The 20,807-nt window shown below is 49.7% G+C and overlaps 1 protein-coding gene and 1 long non-coding RNA gene across 6 annotated transcripts; one reads left to right on the top strand and one right to left on the bottom strand.

Moving 5' to 3' along the window:
- Window positions 1-284: 284 nt before the first annotated feature.
- LOC141564633 (uncharacterized) lies at window positions 285-9,209 on the bottom strand. Its single transcript, XR_012488668.1, has 3 exons — window positions 9,002-9,209; window positions 8,508-8,736; window positions 285-6,550 (listed from the first exon to the last, which is right to left on the bottom strand). It is a non-coding gene; the product is annotated as an uncharacterized LOC141564633 (long non-coding RNA).
- LOC141564630 (T-cell-interacting, activating receptor on myeloid cells protein 1-like) lies at window positions 8,580-18,298 on the top strand. Of its 5 annotated transcripts, none has more exons than XM_074307338.1 (10): window positions 8,580-8,700; window positions 8,909-8,944; window positions 9,141-9,413; window positions 11,552-11,644; window positions 12,262-12,291; window positions 12,480-12,584; window positions 12,765-12,792; window positions 12,913-12,980; window positions 13,062-13,099; window positions 13,262-18,298. In XM_074307338.1, the coding sequence occupies exons 1-10, from the start codon at window positions 8,667-8,669 to the stop codon at window positions 13,391-13,393; spliced, it is 837 nt and encodes a 278-aa protein (XP_074163439.1). In that variant the 5' UTR covers window positions 8,580-8,666; the 3' UTR covers window positions 13,394-18,298. The 5 variants fall into 5 exon arrangements, with proteins under 5 accessions (XP_074163439.1, XP_074163437.1, XP_074163436.1 ...); XM_074307336.1 differs by having other exon boundaries at window positions 11,552-11,800; XM_074307335.1 differs by having other exon boundaries at window positions 11,552-11,851.
- The last annotated feature ends 2,509 nt before the right edge of the window (window positions 18,299-20,807 follow it).

Genomic DNA, 20,807 nt, shown 5'->3' with positions numbered 1-20,807 from the left:
CCTAGCTGGGTGACCGTGGGCAAGTCCCTTACCCCAGCCTCAAAAAAAAAAAAAAAAGAAAGAAAAAATATATTTTTCTTATTATTGTAGCACCAAAAATGGTTAGATGAAAAACAGAGGTATACCCCAAAAAGTTGAAGATATTATGTTAATGAGAAGTCTTAAAATATTTATTCAGTCAGCATGATTAGAGAAGCCACAATGATGAAAGAATATACAATGATACCTATATTACGATAGATTGAAAAAGAAGAAATACGAAGAATACATATAATTTATTTTTAATTTTTGAAAGATCATGGCTATTCACAACCATAATGTGTAATTTGTGGAAATTTTCTTGTCGATAGTAATTTAAAACCTTCTCTTTGTCCTGATATCTGCGATCAACACATGGCAGCTATGTTGAGAAACCTGTTAACTGTTTTCAGTGGAAAGAACAAGATTTGAAAACATGTAATATTTAGTGATTTATTTATGTGAATGAACAAGAAAATAAAAAATCAAAGGAAGGTTTATATTTAGTAAGTTATCTAATTGCACAATGGAGACACTTAAAACACAGCAGAAAAGTGAGTTTTGCTGTGTGTCAAAACATTTTTCAAGTATGTGCCTAGAGCCAACTTTATAAGGAAGTCAGAGGTGTATGTGTTATTTCCAATGGTATTGAATCAGTTGTAACAGAAAGAGTTCCCCACAGTAATATAGTTAATATTTCAATAACATGTTTGTAATCTGGTAAATATATATCTTGTATTAGAAATACAGACATCTGCATAATGGTTAGTGGAAGGTAATGTACTGTTTTGATATCAATTAGCCAAACGTAATTGGGGAAAATATTTTTAATCTGATTAAGTCATACCTTGAAAGAGGGGAGATCGATGGATCCTTTTGTTATGGAATTTGCATAGACAGAGCGAAACTAATAACTGGGGAATTGGGGGATGATGTTTCACATAGTTTTAAAAAAATGTTATCTTGGTGAGTCACATATAGAAGGACAGAAGGAGGTTCTTGGGAGATTTCATTGTCCAGGGAGTCACAGGGGAGACTGGGGGGAAAACTCAGCCACATCTCTGTCTCCCCTTGGACACATCAACCTCTGGGCTACGTTTTTATAAGAATAAGGAAGTTGAGCCTCGAAGATCAACTTGTCTCCCAGATATACCCTTGATCCTGCCCCCTTTTCACTGGAGGGGGAAGGTGAAGGAGAGACTGGGAGACACCAGGACTGTCCAAGGGCCTGTAGGGAAGGAACCAGGAGAGGGGCAAGGACACAACTTGATACTTAGCCTCCTCCATCCTCTGCCCACCAGAGTCTCTGAGCAATATGGGAGGCCCAGGGTAGCACTGGAGGTTTGGTCGCTGGGGAGAAGCTGGGCATCCTTAGCTCCGGGAGCTCTCCCTAGGAGCCTCCTGAGCTGAGAGGCAGAGACAGACAGACGACAGGACCAGGACTTTCCATCTTGAGCTGGACCACTGGAGGTCATCTTATCTGATTCCCTCACCTATCAGAGGCGGACACTGAAGCCCCAGTGCAGCCCCAGCTCCCGTTCTCATACCCCTGAGGGTTCAGACCTGGTCCCCAAACTCACAGAGTCGGATGTGATGATGTCAGGGAAATACTAAGAGAAGGAGAAGGAGGAGAAAGAAGAGGAAGAAGAAAAGGAAAAGGAGGAAGTGGAGGAGAAAGAGCAAGAGGAGGAGGAGGGGAAAGGAGAAGAGAAAGGAGGAAGAGGAGGAGATCACCACAGCTGACAGAGACAGTGAGATGACTCTGGATTGAAGCAGACATGACCACTCCAGGCTCACTGTGCCTTTGGGTGGTCTCACTTTACCCCTCCAGCCACACTGCTCTCACCCTCCCATCAGCACTACCCTCCTCCCATAGACTTGCCATAAGGAGCCAAGGAGCCCTGCTCTTCTGTGTGGGAGAAGCCGGACCCCCCTTTCTCTCCTCCGTTTTCCGTGCCCGGAAGCCAGGCTAGAGGGGGGTCTCGGAGCACGGTGGGTCGTCTGTGGCGGGGGGAGTAATCTTTAGGTCCCCCGCCATGGTCCCAGCTGCCACACCGGCGATTGTGGAGGGACGGTGATGTCGTACACTGTTCAGGCATTTCAGTTGTGAATCTTTGTGACCTCATCTGGGACTTTCTTGCAGAGGTCCTGCAGGGCTGTGCCATTGCCTTTCCCAGCTCATCTCACAAAGGAGGAGCTGAGGCGCACAGGGCGAAGGGACTTGTCCAGGGTCACACAGCAGTCTGGGTCTCAGGCTGGGGTCTCCTGATTCCGAGTCGGGCTCTCTCCACTGGGCCTCCTAGCTGCGGTTATGGTGCCTGTGGGGGCTAAAGCTCCACACGGAGTGGACTCATTCCCCCGCCCTGGGGCAGAAGGCCGGAGAGTGTGCCCCCTGTCTCCAGAGGCTCCGGGCCTGCCACCACCTGCACTCTGAGCTCCAGAGGTCACAGGAGACCAGGGTTTCGGGGCCAAGCTGTCATGGCCCAGACAGGTCAAAAGGCCCCACGCTGGGTGGGCTCTCTGGTCTCCTAGAGTGTCTCTATTCCCACTCATACAGACTAAACTTTCCTTTCTGGGATGGCCCTGAGACAGGAGGGTCACGTCCCCCCCTGAGGTCATCAAGGGGCTGGGGCTGGCTGAGGGGAGGGCTTGGGCAAGGGATCTGGAAGCCAAAGAACAGACCAGACATTAGCACCTCCATGGAGGAAACAAGGGGACCCCAAAAAGGAAGGTGCTAGAATCCCCACCTTCTCTGATAGAAGGGGTAGGAGCCTCCCTGCAACAATTCCCCTGCGACCCCCAGGACCTGGAACTTGAGCAGGATGCTCTCATGTCCCCTCCCCTCTCATGGTCCCCCAGACTCAGCCACATCTCTTTCCATCATCCCCTAAACTCTCCTGACCCCGTCTCAGCCCGGGGTCCTGGGCCGGCTGGTCTGCAGCCATGGCCTGGGCCCCGACTCTCACGGGTCAGTCAGCCCTGGGGGCTCCCCTGCCTCTGGGCCCTTGTTCTGGCCTGGTCTGGCCTGGAGGAGATGCAGCTGTGGAGGCCGGAGCCCTCAGTTCCCGCGGGTGGGAAGGTGGACGTCAGCCTGCCTCCTTGCTGGGACCCTTTGTGCCCAGGGCTGAGGTCCCGGGAGATGACTGGCAGTGGCTTTTGGTGCCGCCCCCTGGGGCCAGTGCAGGGCCCAGCAGAGCCACGAGGGAAGGTTTGGGGGATGCTGGGAGAGGCCCCTGTGGCATGGGCCCACAAGACTCCCAGTCTAGCTGTGAGACGGAGCTGAGGGCCTGTGCCCCCCCCACCTCTGGTAGCAGGCGTGTGTGGGGGAGCAATGCTGTCCTGGACTGTGAGATCTCCTTTTCTCCAGAAATCCAAGCTTAGTCCCTCAGCCCTGGTTCTGTCTCCTTCCTCCTGGGAGGGGAGAAGCCCTTTGTCATCTCCTCCAGGCGCCTGAGTCCTGCTGTGCCCTAAAAATGAGACCCCCTGACCTGTTACGCTCCCTGTCCTGGGGCTGGGGTTTGCCTCTCCCCCTGAGTTATTGGCTCCAGGATGCCGCTGGGTTCTGATGCTCTGGGTAAAGGCAGCCATGGTTCCAGCATCCTGAGCCTTCCCAGGGGAGAAGGAAGCCTGGCTGGGCCACAGTCGGGCTCCGGAACTGTGACGAGCCCGGGCTTCAGCTACTCCCCCACTTACTGCCCATTTTGGCTCCAGCGGCTCACAGTGTCCCCGGGGCTGGGCTCAGCAGACAAGCAGGGGCTGGAGAAGCTGCCTGGGAGAGAAGAGAATGACGTGGCAACGTGTGCCCCCCTGGCCCCCACCTCCCTGGATGGAGCTGAGCGGCGGGCCACTTTGCCTGGACCCGACCAAGGATGCTGGGGAGAAATGGGAATGAGAGGGAAGCTGGGAGAGGGCCGGGTTCTCCTTCTTCCCTCCATAACATGAGACTCCTGACCCCATAATGTCGTGGGTGTTGGGTTGTTGCATTCCTGGTTCCCTTTAATTTTTCTGGGTAGAGAACGTGGGTGGCTCCAGCTCATTTCACAGATGAGGAAGCTGAGGCAGAGGGGGGGAATGACTTGGCCAGGGTCACACCTGCTGCTGTCTCCACTGCCCATCCAGGTGCCCCTAGACCTGCTCCATACTCTCCCCCGGTCGGTGAAACCCGGGTCCCAGAGGCAGCCTGGCCACTGTGCAATATGGACACAGGTCCCTCCCCGTCCCGAGGTTCTGGGTCTTTATTCTACATCCCCATCCCACCCCGGGGTTCTGAGGATTAAAGGAAGCAGCAGCCTTAGCCCAAGTGAAGGCTTTCTCCAGCCTCAGGCAGAGGCTGCCAGGGTGCCAGTGGGACAGGGACAAGGGGGCTCCCGCTCCATAGTAAGAGAGCCTGGGACCGAGGGGACCCGGAGGCCAAGCTCTGGCAGCCTGTCCAGATAACCATGGTCTGTAGGGTTGCGAGGGAGAAATGACATCCTGGAGAGGACCCTGGGGCTCAGCTCTTAGGGCCGGCCCCTGCCCGCTCCTCCCTCCCCGTCGCCACAGCTGCATGGGGTACTGACCTCCGACCCGTGGGTCCCTGCCAGTGGCGGCAGCTGCAGGGCCCGCAGCACTGGGGCCTCCCCTCCCGAGGCATTTACCTGGGCGTGCTTTCTGCCGCCTTGCAGAGCTGACCGCTCTTGCTTCCCTGTGGGCCCTGGCAATGCTGCACCTGCTGCCCTGGGGCCACAGAGCCGGGCACAGCCTCCATGAAAGGTCCGGGGAGGGATTTGTGCTGCCCTCCGGGGTGTGGGTCTGACCCTCGTACTTACCCTCCCAACCAGAGGCACCGCACCGGCCCAGAAAATGAACCCACAAGGGGGCTCCTCCCTCTCCCCCTGCCAGAACCGCTGCCCGGGAGGTTGGCAGGGGCACCTGGCCTTCTGGTCAAGGCCCAGCCCTGGAAGAAAGGCTCAGGCTCCCCCTGGCGGCCACCCTATCCCACCCCATTCCATCCGAGTTGCTCACTGTGGGTCACACTCAGAGGAAGGGGCGGGTACTAGTGCCCTGCCCGACCAGGCAGCCTCTGCCCGGCCTCAGGTCACCCTGTGTCCCCCTAGCCCTTGTCCAAGGACATCGTCAGGATCTTCCTCCCCCTCCAGTCCTGGCGCTCAGCAAGGCAGAGCGGAGGCCATTGTGACTGTGACTCGAGATGTTTTTCCGCAGCTGGGTGAGGAGGCTGCAGGCTGGGAGGGATCACAGGGTCTGGTGACACGATTACCCTTTTCACCCCCACCCCAGCGCCGCCGAAACCGGAGAAATAGGGAACATCTCGCTTCTGTGGCCCAGATCAGGCCTCCCTCCCCCGGCCACTCTCTAGCTTCCCCTTCCCCCTCTCTTGGTGGCCAGTTTCTGTCTGAGAGGGCGGCTCAGTGCAGTCAGGTGTTCTGGTTCCCCCTCAGAGCCAGGCTGCTCCGATGCCAGGGCACTTCCCGACGCCTTCTCAATGCTCTGGCTCGGAGGCCCCTCAGGCTGCGTTTTCTTGTCGCCGCCGAGTGGTTTCCCAGTTCCATTTAACCACTGGACATCGATTAGCTTCTGAAGATGAGCCCAGCTCAAGCATCCCCAGGAAAGCCCCCCCTTCTCCACCATCGTGGGGCCACGTCCTCCCCTTTCTCCCCTTGGGCCCTGGAGAGCAGGGCTTCTACACAGCACGAGTCTCACCAGGTTCCTCTCCAAAGCGGGCACGGTCACTGGATGAGCCCTTGCCCAGTTACCCCGGCTAGTTCCCAGCCATCGCTCCACGAGGTCGCCCTCTGCTGCTCAGGGTATTCGTGCCAAATTGTGATAGGACCAGGCTGCAGGATGAGGGAAGCGCTCCCTCCTGACCCTCCCTTCAATTAAGAGACAGCAGAGCAAATGCTAAGCACCTGTCGATCATGGGACCCCATGCGGACCTCAGGGGTGCAAATCCGGCTTCAGAAACTTCCAAGCTGTATCATCTTGGGCAAGGCACTTGACCTGTGGTTGCCACTGGAGAAGGAACTGTCAAACTACTGCAGCATCTTTTCCAAGAAAACCCAAGAAAACAGGTTACCAGAGCCACAGAGAGCAAGATACGACGGGACAGCTACACAGTCACAGAGGAGCCAAGGAAAAGTGTCCTTGCTGAGTGCCTGACCAGAACAGTTATCGGATGGCTCCTGGTGGCCTCCTTTCCCCCTCGCACTTCCATTCCATGTCATCACCTCCCCACCAGATGCACGGACTCTAGACTCTCTAGAAAGCATTTGATGTACCCGGGCATATGTCACTCCCTTGCATCACTTTTGGCTTCCCCTTTTCTTGCCTTTGGGCTGGAGCAGGCTTTTGAAATCCCCAAGGCCGAGGGCTAAGCGGTGAGAAATGTGTATAGTGTGGTGAACACAGTCAACGGATGGGAGAGACGTAGACCATCACGGGAGAACTGTGCTGCAGGCTCTCGGCTGAAGTCTGATACTCGGCCCTGGGGAGGTGCTTAAAGCCACAGTCCTGAGCATCAGAAGGATATCTAGAACTGGGAGGAAGGAGACAAGGAAATAAACTGTGTGCCGGGCACTGGGCACAAAAAGAGGCAGCAGATGATGCTCGGCCCCGAGGGGCTTACATTCTGATGGAGGAAAACAACCCACAGAAGGGAGCCCTAGGGTGGGCAGGAGGGGCCCAGGATATCCCCATTGTGGTGGGACTTGCCATCTGGAAGCCAGCAAGGGACATGGGGAGAAAATGAAGGCCGTCGTGGACCCCTCCACACAACGGAGGCGTTTTCTAATGAGAGAAAGGGATGGGTCTTACATAGAAATGCAATGTCTGGACTAGCTCTCTGGAGGATCTGGGGATTATCCTGAGGCCTCGGTCTTGGAGGAGTGAAGGAGGCAGGAGAGCTGTGTCTGTGGCTGAGAGAGCTTTCTGAGACTCCCTTAAATACCTGTATCCACCTCAAGCAACCCACAAACGGAATCTGGAAACACCCTATCTGTTGGCAATTCAGGGACTTATTGCTTTGTTTGGATCTTTTAAAATGTGAGAATTGGGAGCAGCCAGGTGGGGCAGTGGGTAGAGCATCAGCCCTGAAGTCAGGAGGACCCGAGTTCAAATCTAGCGTCAGACACTTAACACCTAGTGGGGTAACTCTGGGAGAGTCACTGAACCCTAACTGCTTGAGCAAAAAATAACCCAAATATAAAAATAAATGTAAAAATAAAAGAATGTAAAATAAGATGTGTAGATTGCAAACACTCGATGGGAGTGTAGCACTCCCCCCCTTTCCTCTCTCCTTTCTGCTGGATAATTTAAGGAAAGAGGGGTTTCATTTCTGAGTTTTGTTCTCAGTCAGAAGTCTCTTGGAGGCCATTGTCTCCATCCTACTTTTCTACCTTGTCTCATACTGTTTTTTGGTCTTCACCGAGACCATCTATGGCTAACAGTGTGGCTTCTTCACATCCCTTTCCAACTTCCAGTCTCTTGTCCATCAATACAGAGGCAAAGATTCAATGGGGCATCTGAGGCATTGCAAAGAGCCTGCAGAATGTTGGAGGGGGAGTGGGAATGGGGAATCAGAGCCAGGGCAGATTTGGGGGGCTTTAAATTCCAACCAGAGGAATTTCTGGTTCAGCTTAAAGGCAACGGGAGGGACTGAAACTGTCAGAATTTTGCCTTAAGAATTTCCACTGGGCAGCTGTGATTGGAGAGTGGAGGCTGGAAGTGGGAAGGTCAGCAGGAGGCTTTTGCCATACTCCTGGTGAGAGGTTATGAGGACCTCCCTCAGGGCCATGTTCATGTGAGGGGAGAGAAAGGGAAGCAGACCAGAGATGTCCGCGGAGTGGGCGAAGCAACGGCCAGTATTCCAGGATGAGAAACCTGGAGGATTGGAGAGGGGCTCTTGGTTTGGATTGGGATGTGCTGACTTGAGATGCTAAGAGGGAGATGCTGAGAGAGGAGACAATACACAGTAAGTCAAAATGACTGTGGCCGCCGGACCAGGCAATGGCAATTGTCGCCGAGGACTGGCTGGCTCTGCCCACCCTGAGGTTCAGAGTCCTGGAGAGTCGCTCCCAGGCCTGGCTTCCCTGCTCCCTCAGTCCCTCACGGTCCCACCAGCCCTGCCCCCGCCACGGGGCTTCTTCTTCCTCTCACCTGCCTTCCAGCTCCTTGATGCCCCAGAAGCTTGGCTGTGTCCTGACCACGCCCATCCCCCCTGCAGCTCTGGGCTCCCTCTGCTTCCCTCTGCACTGAGTGGGGCTGGGGAGTGGGAACTGCCCGGGCTTCCTGCTCTCCCACCCCTGCCACCATCAGTCTCTGAGAAGGGTGAGGGGGCCTCACCCCTTACAGTGGAGAGATCCAGGGGGGCCAGGAAGGAGGTGGAAAAGCATGCTTCTGCTGGAGTAGGAAGAGGGAAAAAGGATGAGGGGGCAGGGGTATGGAGGGGGAGGGGGACGGAGGCACCTCAGCCGGGACCTATTGCCCCCTCTCACCATCTTCACTGGACAGATCATGGACCGGGAGCTGTGGGCGTGGCTGACAGTGGTAACCACATCCTGTGCCTTGGATCACTGGAGGCCACAGGGCCCAGAGGCTGCCCTGCTTCCTCCTTCTGCTGTGGCCGATAGCTCGGCTCAGGCTGAGGGGCCAGCATGTCCCCCATAGTCGCCTCTCTGCTCTGCCTTGGTGAGTGCCAGGGCCCCCCGCTGGGCTGGTCAGGGGCTACAGAGGACAAATGGGGACACTGAGGCTGGGGAGAGGCTACTGGACAGACCTTCTTTTTCTCCCTAGCCTGACCCAGGACGAAGTATTTGGGTGGGAATGGGGCACGGGGGCATGAGCATAGCCGGCTGGCCCCGGGGGCAGGATGACCTGTAACCTCTCCTTCCCCCAGGGCTGTGTGTGGGCCAGAAGATCCCATCTCCAGAGGGTGAGTCCTTCCTCTGGCAGTGCCGCTGCCATCCTTCCAGCTCAGTAGAGACCCTACCTCCAAGGCAGCCGATGCTGGGGACGGGCAGGGAGGGAGCACGTCCCGGTTCCTCTTCTGGGCTGAGGGGGGTGGGTCTGGGTGGGCTGCAGCCCAGGAGGGCAGGACTGCCGAAATCCAGGGTCCGATTCCCTTCCAGGGCTGCTCTTCAGACCTTCCATTAGGGCTGTGCCCGGCTCTGTGGTCCCCCGGGGAGCAGAAGTAAAATTCTCTTGCCAGGGCCCACAGGGAAGCAAGAGTTTTCAGCTTTGGAAGGATGGAAACTTCCTACTCCAGATAAATACCACCAGAGGGGAGGCTGACTTCCACCTTCTAGTTAAAGGAGCTAATGCCATAGGCTACTACAACTGTCGCTACTGGCAGGGACCCGACTGGTCAGAGTTCAGTGCCCCGCTGCAGCTGGTGGTGATAGGTAAGGAGGAGGCAGACCCAACTCTGGTGGGAAGGGGCTGGGCCTGAGAACTGGGCCCCAGGACCCTCTCTGGGATGTCATTCCCCACCCCCCTCCCCACCCCAGCTCTATTTATACCTGGTTAGCCGGAAAGGGCACCCTGGTCCCCTTGCTCTTGACTTTCCTGGCTTGGAGAAGCAGAGCCCCATGGCTGAGCCCCAGGACCTTCTCTGAGACGGGGCTTTATTCCCGTCCCCCAAGTCCTACAGTCCCAGGTTTGCTGCAGAGGTGCCCCTGCCTGCCCTCTGAATCCCAGGTCTCACTGGAACCTTGGACAATTTATAGTGTGTGTTCTATCCTGTGCTGAAAGTGGGATAAAAATGATAATTCCACTTAATCCCACTCTCAGAGAATATTGTGGTGGGAGGAGATAGTCCCTGTAGGGTGCAGGTACCAGAGAGGGGGGCCACAGGTACAGGGGAGCAGGAGAAAGGGCGGAGCTGATTGGATTATAGATTCAGAACTGGAAGACATATAACATGGGGCTGGGAGAGGGACATCATTATCTGTATCATCAAGATGTCTGGTAAGAAGATAACTAGGATTTAAAATTACACATGGCTGGAGCCGGTTTCACTCTACTAGGCCACTAGAGGCACTCAGAAACCAACAAAATGAGGCCTCAGGACAAGAATACTAGAGCGGGAATGATTCAGTCCTCCAAGGAATTCTCTTTGGTTTAGTGGTGTAAAGTGTCTGAAGACTCTCAGGACATAAGAAAAGCAGAATCAAGGATGACGCTGAGATTCCAAGGTTGGGTGATGGGCAGGAAGTTGGTGCCTTTAAAATAGAGAAGTTAAGGAGAATAGCTGCATTTAGGGGAGACCCAATGAACATCTGACAGCAAGAAGCTGAACTAGGAAGGAATTGTATACCAAACATATATGCACCAAGTCGTAGAGCATCCAGATTCCTAGAGGAGAAGTTGAGAGATGCAAGAAGAAATAGACAGCAAAACTATACTAGTGGGGGAATCTCAACCTCTCTCTATCAGAACTAGAAAAATTGAATCACAGAACTAACAAGAAAGAAGTTAAGGAAGTAAAAAGAATTTTAGAAAAGATAGGTATGATAGACTTTTAGAGAAAATTTAATGAAGATAGAAAGGAATATACTTTTGTCTTGGTGGTACTTAGAACTTACGCAGAAATTGACCTCACAATCAAATGTAGAAGGGCAGAAATTTTCAGATCATGATGCAATAAAAGTTACATGTAGGACTACGGAAAAATAGTAACATTTAGTGAGCGTTTTTGAGAATGGGGGAGATGTGGTCATCTTTGTAGACATCCAGAAGCAGCCAGCAGATAGTTAGAGATAAAGATTAGTGAATGAGTGGGGATGCTCGAAGGGAAGATCTGAGGACAACAGGGTATCCTTTGTGCATGTAAAGGTATTAGCTTTGGCAAAGAGAGGTGGGATGCTCTCGATGTGAGAGAGGGTGCTTGCTTATTTCATGATTCCCTTTGATCTTTTTTCTCTTTACTTCTCTATATGTAATGTTTCCTAATTTTAAAAAAAACTGAATTTAACTATCACCAAAAAAGAACATTTCCATATACAAAATAGAAAAGGATGAGAACTATGTAGCTCTAATCTATACAGTTTTTAAAAGAGGTCTAATATAAATTCAACATTGAATAAGAAATTTTATTGCTCTTATTTTCTACCAAACATCATTCTCAGTTCTGAGGACACAAAGGAAACAACTTTGTCTTCAAAGTGCTTCCAATCCATTAAGGGAGAGACAAAGCATGACTCACAAAAATGAATGCAAAATAACTTGGGGAGGGGAAAAGAGACACTGGAAACTACTTGATCTTATAGGAGGAGATAACAAGTAGGGCAACAAGAAGTTCTAAGAGTAAGGACTAGAGAGGGAAAACATTGAAAGCCCAAGGGACAATCAGGGCAAGAGACAGGAGAAATGTTAGAGTGTGATAAATGTCAGGTAGGTTTATTTGATGGTGGTAGAGAATAGAAGGGAGTAAGGAAAGCCTGGTGGCCCGGAAAGGGTGTCCCAAATGAGCCTTTACTACTTAGTCCTTCTCAGATTCATCTCAGATCTGTTTTTAAATTATGATCTTTTCCTTTCCCAGGATTTTTCTCTAAACCATTTTTAAAAGTCCAATCAGGCACCTTGGTACCCGCAGGGGAGACAGTGACTCTCACGTGCCAGATTTTCCTAGCAGGTAGCTTTCCAAAATTGACATTCTTCCTGCTGAAGGCTGGGGTACCTGACCCCTTACAGTTCCAGAGCACAAAGGGGAAGGTGGCCAACTTTACTCTCCCATATGTGAAGGCTGAGGATGCTGGGAACTACAGCTGCATTTACTCAAAGGAGGAGGGTGAGAGGAAAGCATCAGATCCCAGTGAGGTCCTAAGACTGGAAGTGACAGGTGAGAGGAGATGGCTGGAAATGCATCTCCTACTTTCCCCATATTTAAGGCTTTGGGGATCATAGATAATGATGCTGTTAATAGCTGACATTTCTAAAGTGCCTACCAGGCATTGTGCTTTCCAAATATCCTCTTAGGTTATCCTCACGACAATCCTGGGAGGTAGGTGCTATTATTATCCCCATTTTACAGTTGGGAAAACGGAGATAAACAGAACTTAAGTGATTTGCCCAAGTTCACACAACTAGTTAAGTGATTGAGACTGTATTTGAACTCAGGTATTCCTGATATCAGATCCCACACTCTGTACACCGAGCTTCCCTAGCTTCCCGGTGAGTGGAAAGGAGGATGAAGGGATTTAACCTTAGGCACTTCCCATCCAGCTGTACAATTCTGTCTTTGATTTTCAGGTGAAAAGAATATAGATCCTCAAAGAAAAGGTAAGAAGGAGAGGCAGCCATTTCAGAGAGATGGCCACTTCTGCTTATCTCCCTGGGCAGCCCTAGTTCCAGCCTGTTGGAGGATGGGGGATGATGGATGGGAGGATAGTTGGGGGGTGTTTGGGGGATATAATGGGGGTCTACCACTGGCACAGTGGAACCTGGGAATGGGTTCTCTTCTATTTTAGACTCCAGAACTGTCATCATTGTTACTGTCAGCTGTGTCTCCATCTTCCTCCTCCTCCTCCTCCTCTTCCTCTTGGTCCTTTTTTGCCACCGTCATACCCAACGCAGTGAGTTTAGAGGAAGGACTGAGACCTCAAGGGTTTGGGGAAGGAAATGAGGCATTGGGGTGTTCAGGTCCCCCCTCTGTATGAAAAGATGGGATGAGATGGATTCTAGGAGCCCCTTTCTAGTCTCACTCTTGTCCCTGCTTTCTGTCTATGTGGCTGTTCATCTGTTTCTCCTCACAGAAAGCTCACATGGAGACACTCCCAGGAGGTAAGGATGCCCAGCTCTGTCCCCTTTGTCTGACCAACTCCCCCGGTACTTCTCCCCATTGCTCGTCGATTCTGGCTTGGAGAAGGTGATGTAACCAGGTTTCTCCTTGTGTCTTCATAGCCCTTCAGACAGCACAGGTGTCCCTCAGTCTGTTTGCCTCACCTCCCTCCCTACAGAGAAGATAATATGTAAGTGGGCAGCAAAAGGGGGATGGGGCCTGGGAACATTTAGGGGGCTCAGGGACTTATGGTACCCCTTCCCTATTCTAGATGAAGATGTATCCAAGGGAAGACAGATAGAGACACAGGTGAGTCCTTCTCCTCTCCCCAGAGAAGCTTCCATCTCTCCTGTGACTCCCACCAAATGCTTTGTCCCCTATTTTCATCCCTTCTTGTTCCATGTCCCCATTTCTTCCCTGTCTCTTTTGGATGGCATTCACTGATCCCCTACTGGGACATCTTTCCTTCAGGCCTCAGAATCTGAAGATCCCCATGGAGTGACATACTCTCAGCTGAACACAGCTGCCCTCAGTGAGACACAGAGAATCCTGTCTTCCACGGCCCCAGAGCCTGTTATTTATTCCACTGTGGCTTTGCATTGAGGGGGGATTAGAGAGGCCCATCACCCCAAGAAGGGGACTGGAACTTCAGAGGAAGGGAAGATCAAAGAGGGATAAGGGAAAGAAGTGAATTGGGAATTTAAACACCTGAATTTGAGTAAAAAGCTCTGGAAATGACCCCCCTCTTTGACCCCACTGCCCCCAGGGGAACATCTGACACACAGGCCACATGTAGCCCTCAGGTCTCATTGGCCTGTGGCCAATTCTGACTAAGTTTTCTGCTGACTAGATCAGAACTTCTTAAAACTTTTTCCACTCGTGACCTTGTTTTGCCCAAGAAATTTTTACATGACCCCAGCATTGTATGTATATGAAATAAGTCTACAAACCAAGCATTCACTGATAAGAAATTGTGACCCCATATTCAGTTATTCAGACCCCCCTATATGGGGCTGCAAACCACAATTAAAAAATCTGAGAACCAAGGAGCAGCTAGGTGGCACAGTGGATAGAGCACCAGCCTTGAATTCAGGAGGACCTGAGTTCAAATCTGAACTCAGACACTTAACATTTCCTAGCTGTGTGACCCTGGGCAAGTCACTTAACCCCAACCTCGAGGGGAGGGGATTGAGGGGAGAAAAAAGAAAGAAAAAAAAAATCTGAGAACCAGAGGACCTTTGTGATCCCTCCTAATTCTGCTTAAACTTTGTGTTGTGAAATATGTCACGTTGCCATCTAAAGCATCTGTAACACAAGTGATTACTCAACGAGTATCCTTTTTTATCCTTGTGATGCTGTCATTGAATAAGGAATAAATGTTCCGGGGGCCAGTGGGAGAAACACGCTTTGATGCACTCCAGTCTAGGAAGCAGCTGATGAGGGAGAAGGTCCAAAGGGGATCAATCCATTCCATAGCTTCCTTCTATGGACCACACAGAGGAGGAGTTTCCTCAGGAACAGCCCCATATCTCGGCAGTCAATCATCTTTGATACCAACAAATCCAGTGGGGTCTAAACGGTTCCTTCCTGTCATTGTAGCTGGGGGCTATGCCTCCCTCTCCCCACCATGTTAAAAAACAGGAACAGTGGTTTCCTGCCCTTGTGGTCCAAATTGTAGAACTGGCTGTTGCTCTATTTTCCAGTGAGCTGGGCTGGCCAGCTCTTCTTGTCTTCCTTCCCCTTGCCCTTTCTGTCATTTCATTTTTACTATTGTATCTCCCATTGTTAGTTAGCTAAAGAGAACTTTGTTGTTGTTCTGTCGTGTCTGAGTCTTGGTGAGTCTTCTTGGCAAAGATTTTGGAGTGTTCCCTTTCCTGCTTATTTTACTGATGAGGAAACTGAGGCAAACAGGATAAAATGACTTGTTCAGGGTCATGCAGCTAGGAAGTCTGAAACTGGATGAGAACTCATGAAGATGAGCTTTCTGGATCTAAGCCCAGTGCTCTATGCACTGTGTCACCTAGCTCCCCTGAACTTTGCTTACTGACCTGAATTGGTGTGATTCTTTATTTGGGTGACAGAAGTTGGGGAGCAAAAAGAGAGGCTGGATAATGTGGGAGACTGCTGTGGAGGAGGGTCAAAGGCTAGGAGGAGGCACAACAGCATGCTCACTGGGGAAATTCATCATGCTGCCTGTGATAGTTTTCTAAGTGTCTCAAAGTGATAGAGAGGAACATAAAAGAAGAGAGACCTGAAATCTGAAGCCATCGCTGCCCAGACTTAGGCTGCTTGTGAATCATTTGAGAATAGTAGGATTTTTGTTGTGGAAGGCAGGAGCACCGCTCTCAGGGACTCCTTATTTAACATAATTCCCCCCTCATTATTGTTGCTGACTAGAACCCTGCGATGAAAGAGAAAGGGAGAGGGGACTCCACTGCTTATTCCAGTTCTTTGCTTTACTCCATTATTCCACGTCACACGTGGGGAGTTGCCCTCTTCAAATGTCTACCTCTGTTACAATAGCATAGTAACTTTGCCAGATCGACTGTATCATGACATCCCTCTTCCCAATTTATCCACCTTGTTGCCTCCTAAGAGGAATTGCAGTACATTTGCCTGAAAGGGCTGATCTAGCAGCAATGGTTAGAAATGGCCCCCAGTTCCAAACTTATCAAATCTCAGCTGAGAAGCATCTCTGGAGTCTCCCTTCCTTCCTCCCTCCCACCCTTTCTCTCTCCCTTCCTCCCTCCCTCCCTCTCTTTCTTTCTTTCTCTCTCCCCCTCTTTTCCCTCCTCTCTCTTCTTCCTTTCTTTCTTCTCTCCTTTCCTCTCTGTTTCCCCCCCGCCGATGTAACTGAATTTGGGAACATGGAGAGTGAAAGGAAGGCACTTTAATGTAGCTTTGCTTGGGAGACTCTGGTTAGGCTACATCTGAAATACTGGGTTCAGGTTTGGGCACCCCACTCCAGGAAAAGGATTGGGCAGCTGGTAAGCATACAAAGCTAGGGCCAGAATGTCGAATGGTCATTAAAGACCAGTGGAAAAACTTGGGGATGTGGAGCCTGGAGAAGACATTCCTTGGAGGGGCTTCACACAGGCATCTTAAGTTATTTGAAATTATAATCATTTATTTGCCTTTAATTAAGCGTTTCCAGGAACTGGGCTGAACGATGGGGGACACAGAGACAAATGTACAGCTGTCTTTGCCCTCTGGGAGCTCCTACTATATTGGGAGAAAAAACATGCTGCTAAGTACTGTGCATGGTAATGGTGGAAGGCGCCAAAAACTCAGGGTGTCAGAAATATCTTGCACTTGATCAGAGTATATTGTACAAAGTGCCTGGCTCTTGACTGACTCCCAAAAGAAAAAATAGTGTGCTTCAGTCTGAATTAAGATTCCATTTCTTTCTCTGGATAGGGATAGCATTTTTCAAAATGATGCCTTTGGAATTGTCTTGGATATTATTAAGTCATTCCTCCCAGTTCAGTTCTGACTCTGATTATCATTACTGTGTATAATGTCATCCTGGTTCTGTTCACTTCATTTTGCATCTGTTCATAGAAGTCTACCCAGGCTTTTCTGTTTTGTTGTTGTCATCCCTCTAAATCCTGCTTATTATTTCTTATAGCACAATACTATTCCATCATAATCATATTCCACAACTTATTCAGCCATTTCCCAATTGATGAGTATCCTTGAAATTTCCAATTCTTTGCCACTGCAAAAGGAGCTGCTATAAATATATTTTTTGTACATATAGGTCTTTTTTCCTTTTTTTGTGGGGGCAATATTTTTGGGTACAGATCTAGTAGTGGGTAGTCATAGTTTTATAGCCAGTTGAGCATAGTTCCAAATTGCTCTCCAGAACAATTGCATCAGTTCACATCTCCATCAACAGTGCTTTAGTGTCCCAGTTTTTCCACATTTCCTGCAACATTTACCATTTTTCTTTTTTGTCATATTTACCAATCTGATAGGTATGAAGTGGTACCTTAGAGCTATTATAATTTGCATTTCTCTAATCAATAGTGATTTAGAACATTTTATATAACCATAAAAAACTTTTATTTCTTCATCAGAAGATTGTCTATTCATATCCTTTTATATTTATTTATTGTAATCTTTGTTTAATGTATTCTCTTAAATTTGACTCAGTTCTTTATATATTTGAAAAATGAGCCTCTATCAGAGTATTTATGTAAAATTTTCCTTTCAGTTTTTAGTTTTTCTTTTAATCTTACCTGCATTGCTTTTGTTTATGCAAAAGCCTTTAAATTTAATTTGATCAAAATTATCCATTTAAACTTTGAGGCAAGGAGGGTGAGTTAAGAATCAGCAATGATTTTAAATGCTGCCCTTACTAATAATGGGGAAAGTGGGAGGAGAGATGTACTTAGAAGGGAGGACAATGATATCTGTTTGGGGAGCCACTGGTGTTTATTGAGTGGGGGGAGTGATGTGGTCAGGTGTGGACTTTAGCAAAATCCTTCTGGTGTTTCAATGGAGAGTGGATTGGAGGGAGGAGGTAGCTGAGGCAGACAAACTCCCCAAGCAGTGGTCAAGGTATGCATCAGAGTGGGCTCAGGGTCAGATAAAAGAAAGGGGCATAGGTGAGAGATGTTGTAAAGGGGCACTCAATAGGACTTTTCAAAAGGGCCCATAGGTGCCCTGGATGAAGGCAAATAGTCTGGTCCAGGTAAACGACCCTCTGGTTCTGAAGGAACTGATGAATTGTATTGCTGAGCCATAGAAGTGAGAGAGATGCTACAAGATTGCATAAAGGCAGATGTCATCCTGATTTTCCAAAGATGGGGGGAAATGGAACCTCTGAGCTCTAGGCTCCTAATTGTCGCTGATGCTGTTCAGTCATTTCAGTTGTGCCCAACTCTTCGTGACTCCATTTGGGATTTTCTTGGGAAAGATACCAGAGTGGTCGGCCTTTCCCTTCTCCAGCTCATTCTACAGGCAAAAAAAACTGAAGCAAACAGGGTGGGACTTGCCCAGGATCACACAGCTAGGGAGTATCTGAGGTCAACATGAACTCTGTTCTTTTTAACTCCTGGTCCAGCACTAGGTGTGCGAGGGTACCACCTTGCCCCTACACTTTGATTTCTGGGAAAGTTCTAGGAGGGATTCTAAAGAGATGGCTGGGGAATTTTGAGAAAGGGGAGCCAGGGTTCCAAGGAACCAGCCTGGCTTTCTCATGGGTCACACCAGAACAGCTTCATTTCCTTTTTTTTGTTTTGTTTTTTGGGGGGGTTTTGGTTTTTTTGACTGAGTTGCTAAACAAATCATTGTCCATGCCTAATATGAGAATATGATTTACATGATTGCACATGTATAATCTATGTCAACTTGCATGTCATCTCGGGGTGAGGGGAAAGTAGGGAAAAAGGAGAAAATTTGGAACTCAAAATTTTAAAAATGTTAAAAATTGTCTTTACATATAATTTGGAAAAAAATGAAATATTATTTAATGCAATAAATAAATAAATAGATCATTGTCTACATGTAACTGCTCGGTTTCCTTAATCCAATATCCATTTCTCTCTCTGCCACCCTTCCGGTCTGGTTGCACCTGGTGGCCCCATCTCATTGAGGGCTCTGTGGCTGAGGTGTTACACTCATGGTAATGAATGGAGTTAATTGAGTATATGTGTGAGAAGGGTGATGTGGTCAGACCCGTACTTTAGGAAGATCATGGCTGAATGGAGGCCCAACTGAATTGGGGAGAAGCTGGAGGCAGGCTGATCTACCAGTGGCTATTGTGATAGGCCAGATATGAAAGTCTGCACCAGGGGGTGATTATATTGGAGGAAAGAAAAGGGGGATATTCTGGAGATTTGCGAGGAAGGAATAAAAGAAGGGAAAGAAGAATGCAAAAGAAAAGAGGAAAAAGGAAAAGGAAGAAAGGAGGGATGGAAGTACAGAAAAAGGTAAAGAGGCAAAGAAAAAAGAATATACATAGATGGAACAAAAGATAAGAAGGAAATTCAGGATGGAAGGAAGGAAAGGAATACGGGGGTGGAAAGGTAGGGAGCAAAGCAGTAAAGCCTGAGTGTGGAGTCAGGTGAAGCAGAATTTAAATCCTGCCTTCAATACACTCTAGCTATGTGAGCTTGGCAAGTAATTTTACCACTGTCTGCCTCCACATCCTCGAGGCAAAGGTCATACTAGCCGAACCCAACTCGAGGGTTTCTGTGAAGATCAAATGAGACACTTTTGCTAAGTTGCTAGTACACAGTGGGTGTTCAATACTGGTTTCCAAACTAAATGGCCCCCATGCCCAATAGTCCTCTCGTCTGTGGTTCATGGACCCTTCCCCATGACAGTTGCCCTCTACAGCCTTTTTCCAGCTGGTCTCTGTCCTTCCTTAAAGGGTGGACTCAGCCTGTGTGACGGGTCAAGTTTACAAGGCGTCACAGGGGCACTGCCTTGATATCATATTGGATATGGGGCAGGGGGTGAGAGAGTGGGGAGTCCTGGATGAGTGTTAGGCAGAGTCGGAGGGCCTGAGAGGTTGGCGTTGACCTTGACCATCCTAGGAAAATTAGGAGGGCTGGGCGGGGCTTAGGGGGGAAAGACCACAGGCTCCATTTTGGACATTTTGAACTAAGATGCCTACTGGAATCCAGTTCAAGATGTCTGAATGGCAGTTGCAGATGTGAGAGTGGGCTTAAGCAGAAAATTGGGCAGGAAATGTCCATCTGAGAATTACTGGCCCAGAAGCCTTTGCCCCATGCTCCCCAGCTGCCCCTGGGTCCCGTTGGGACCCTGCGCAGCCACCTTCTGCCCCCCTCCTCCAAGCCTGAGTGAATTAGTTGGTATCCACTGGTAGGAAGGTGACTTGATGACCAAAGGGCACCAGAATGTAGATTCCTGTTTACATCCACCCCCGCGGCATCTCTACACACTGAGAAAGAATCCCACCCCTAAGTGAGAAGCTGCATGTGCTTATTCAGGACTTTGGCTCCCACTGGGTATTTCCTGAGCCTCCAGTCTCAGGCTTGGCGGTTGTCTCTCAGGGCTGACTTCCTCACCGCTGACAGGAGGGATGGGGACAGGCTGATTCCTGGGATCTCCTTCACTTCTCACTCCTTTCCATCCTTGACCTGAGGGCAGACACAAGATCTTGGCTACACTGGGTGTCTGTTAGTACCTTCCCCAGCCACCTGCACACAGTAAGTGTGGAATAGGCAGACACAGTCAGTGCTAAACAAAAGGTTGTGAAATGAATACAGTAAGTGGTAAATAAATGTTTGTGAGGGGGGCACATAAGTGCTGAATAAAGGTTTGTGCAGCAGTCACAGTAAGTGCTAAATAAAAGGTTGTGAAATGAATACAGTAAGTGGTAAATAAATGTTTGTGAGGGGGGCACATAATAAGTGCTGAATAAAGGTTTGTGCAGCAGTCACAGTAAGTGCTAAATAAAAGGTTGTAAAGAGTATACAGTAAATGGTAAATAAGTGTTTTCAAAGGGCATGTAGAAAGAGCAACATAATGGTTGGTGAAATGCTTAATTGGTTCCCCTCTCCCAGAATACTGAGTCCTTGAGAACAGGGAATTCCACTGCATTGTTCATGCATTTATACCCCCCCTTACTAGTAAGAGGTCAAGACTTTTCAGATATCAAGAGTAAACAAGAAAGGCTTCTAGCTCATTGGGTGGACTTCTTGGGATGAACCTATGGGAGAAACTGGGTAAAGGTCATGGAGGAAGGACAGGCGGCAACCAGCACCCTTGAGAAAGTCATTATTAGGGAGAACATTGCTCCATTGGATCAACACAGGTTATCTGTGTGCAGCCCTTTGCTTGGCACCGAGGTGGGGGGGGGCACAGGCCCTCAGCTCCGTCTCACAGCTAGACTGGGAGTCTTGTGGGCCCATGCCTCAGGGGCCTCTCCCAGCATCCCCCAAACCTTCCCTCGTGGCTCTGCTGGGCCCTGCACTGGCCCCAGGGGGCGGCACCAAAAGCCACTGCCAGTCATCTCCCGGGACCTCAGCCCTGGGCACAAAGG

Source organism: Sminthopsis crassicaudata, chromosome 3 (assembly GCF_048593235.1).
Source record: "Sminthopsis crassicaudata isolate SCR6 chromosome 3, ASM4859323v1, whole genome shotgun sequence".
Classification (NCBI taxonomy): domain Eukaryota; kingdom Metazoa; phylum Chordata; class Mammalia; order Dasyuromorphia; family Dasyuridae; genus Sminthopsis; species Sminthopsis crassicaudata.
Note: the sequence above shows the minus strand (reverse complement) of the source record. Positions and strands in the feature narration are given on the sequence as shown.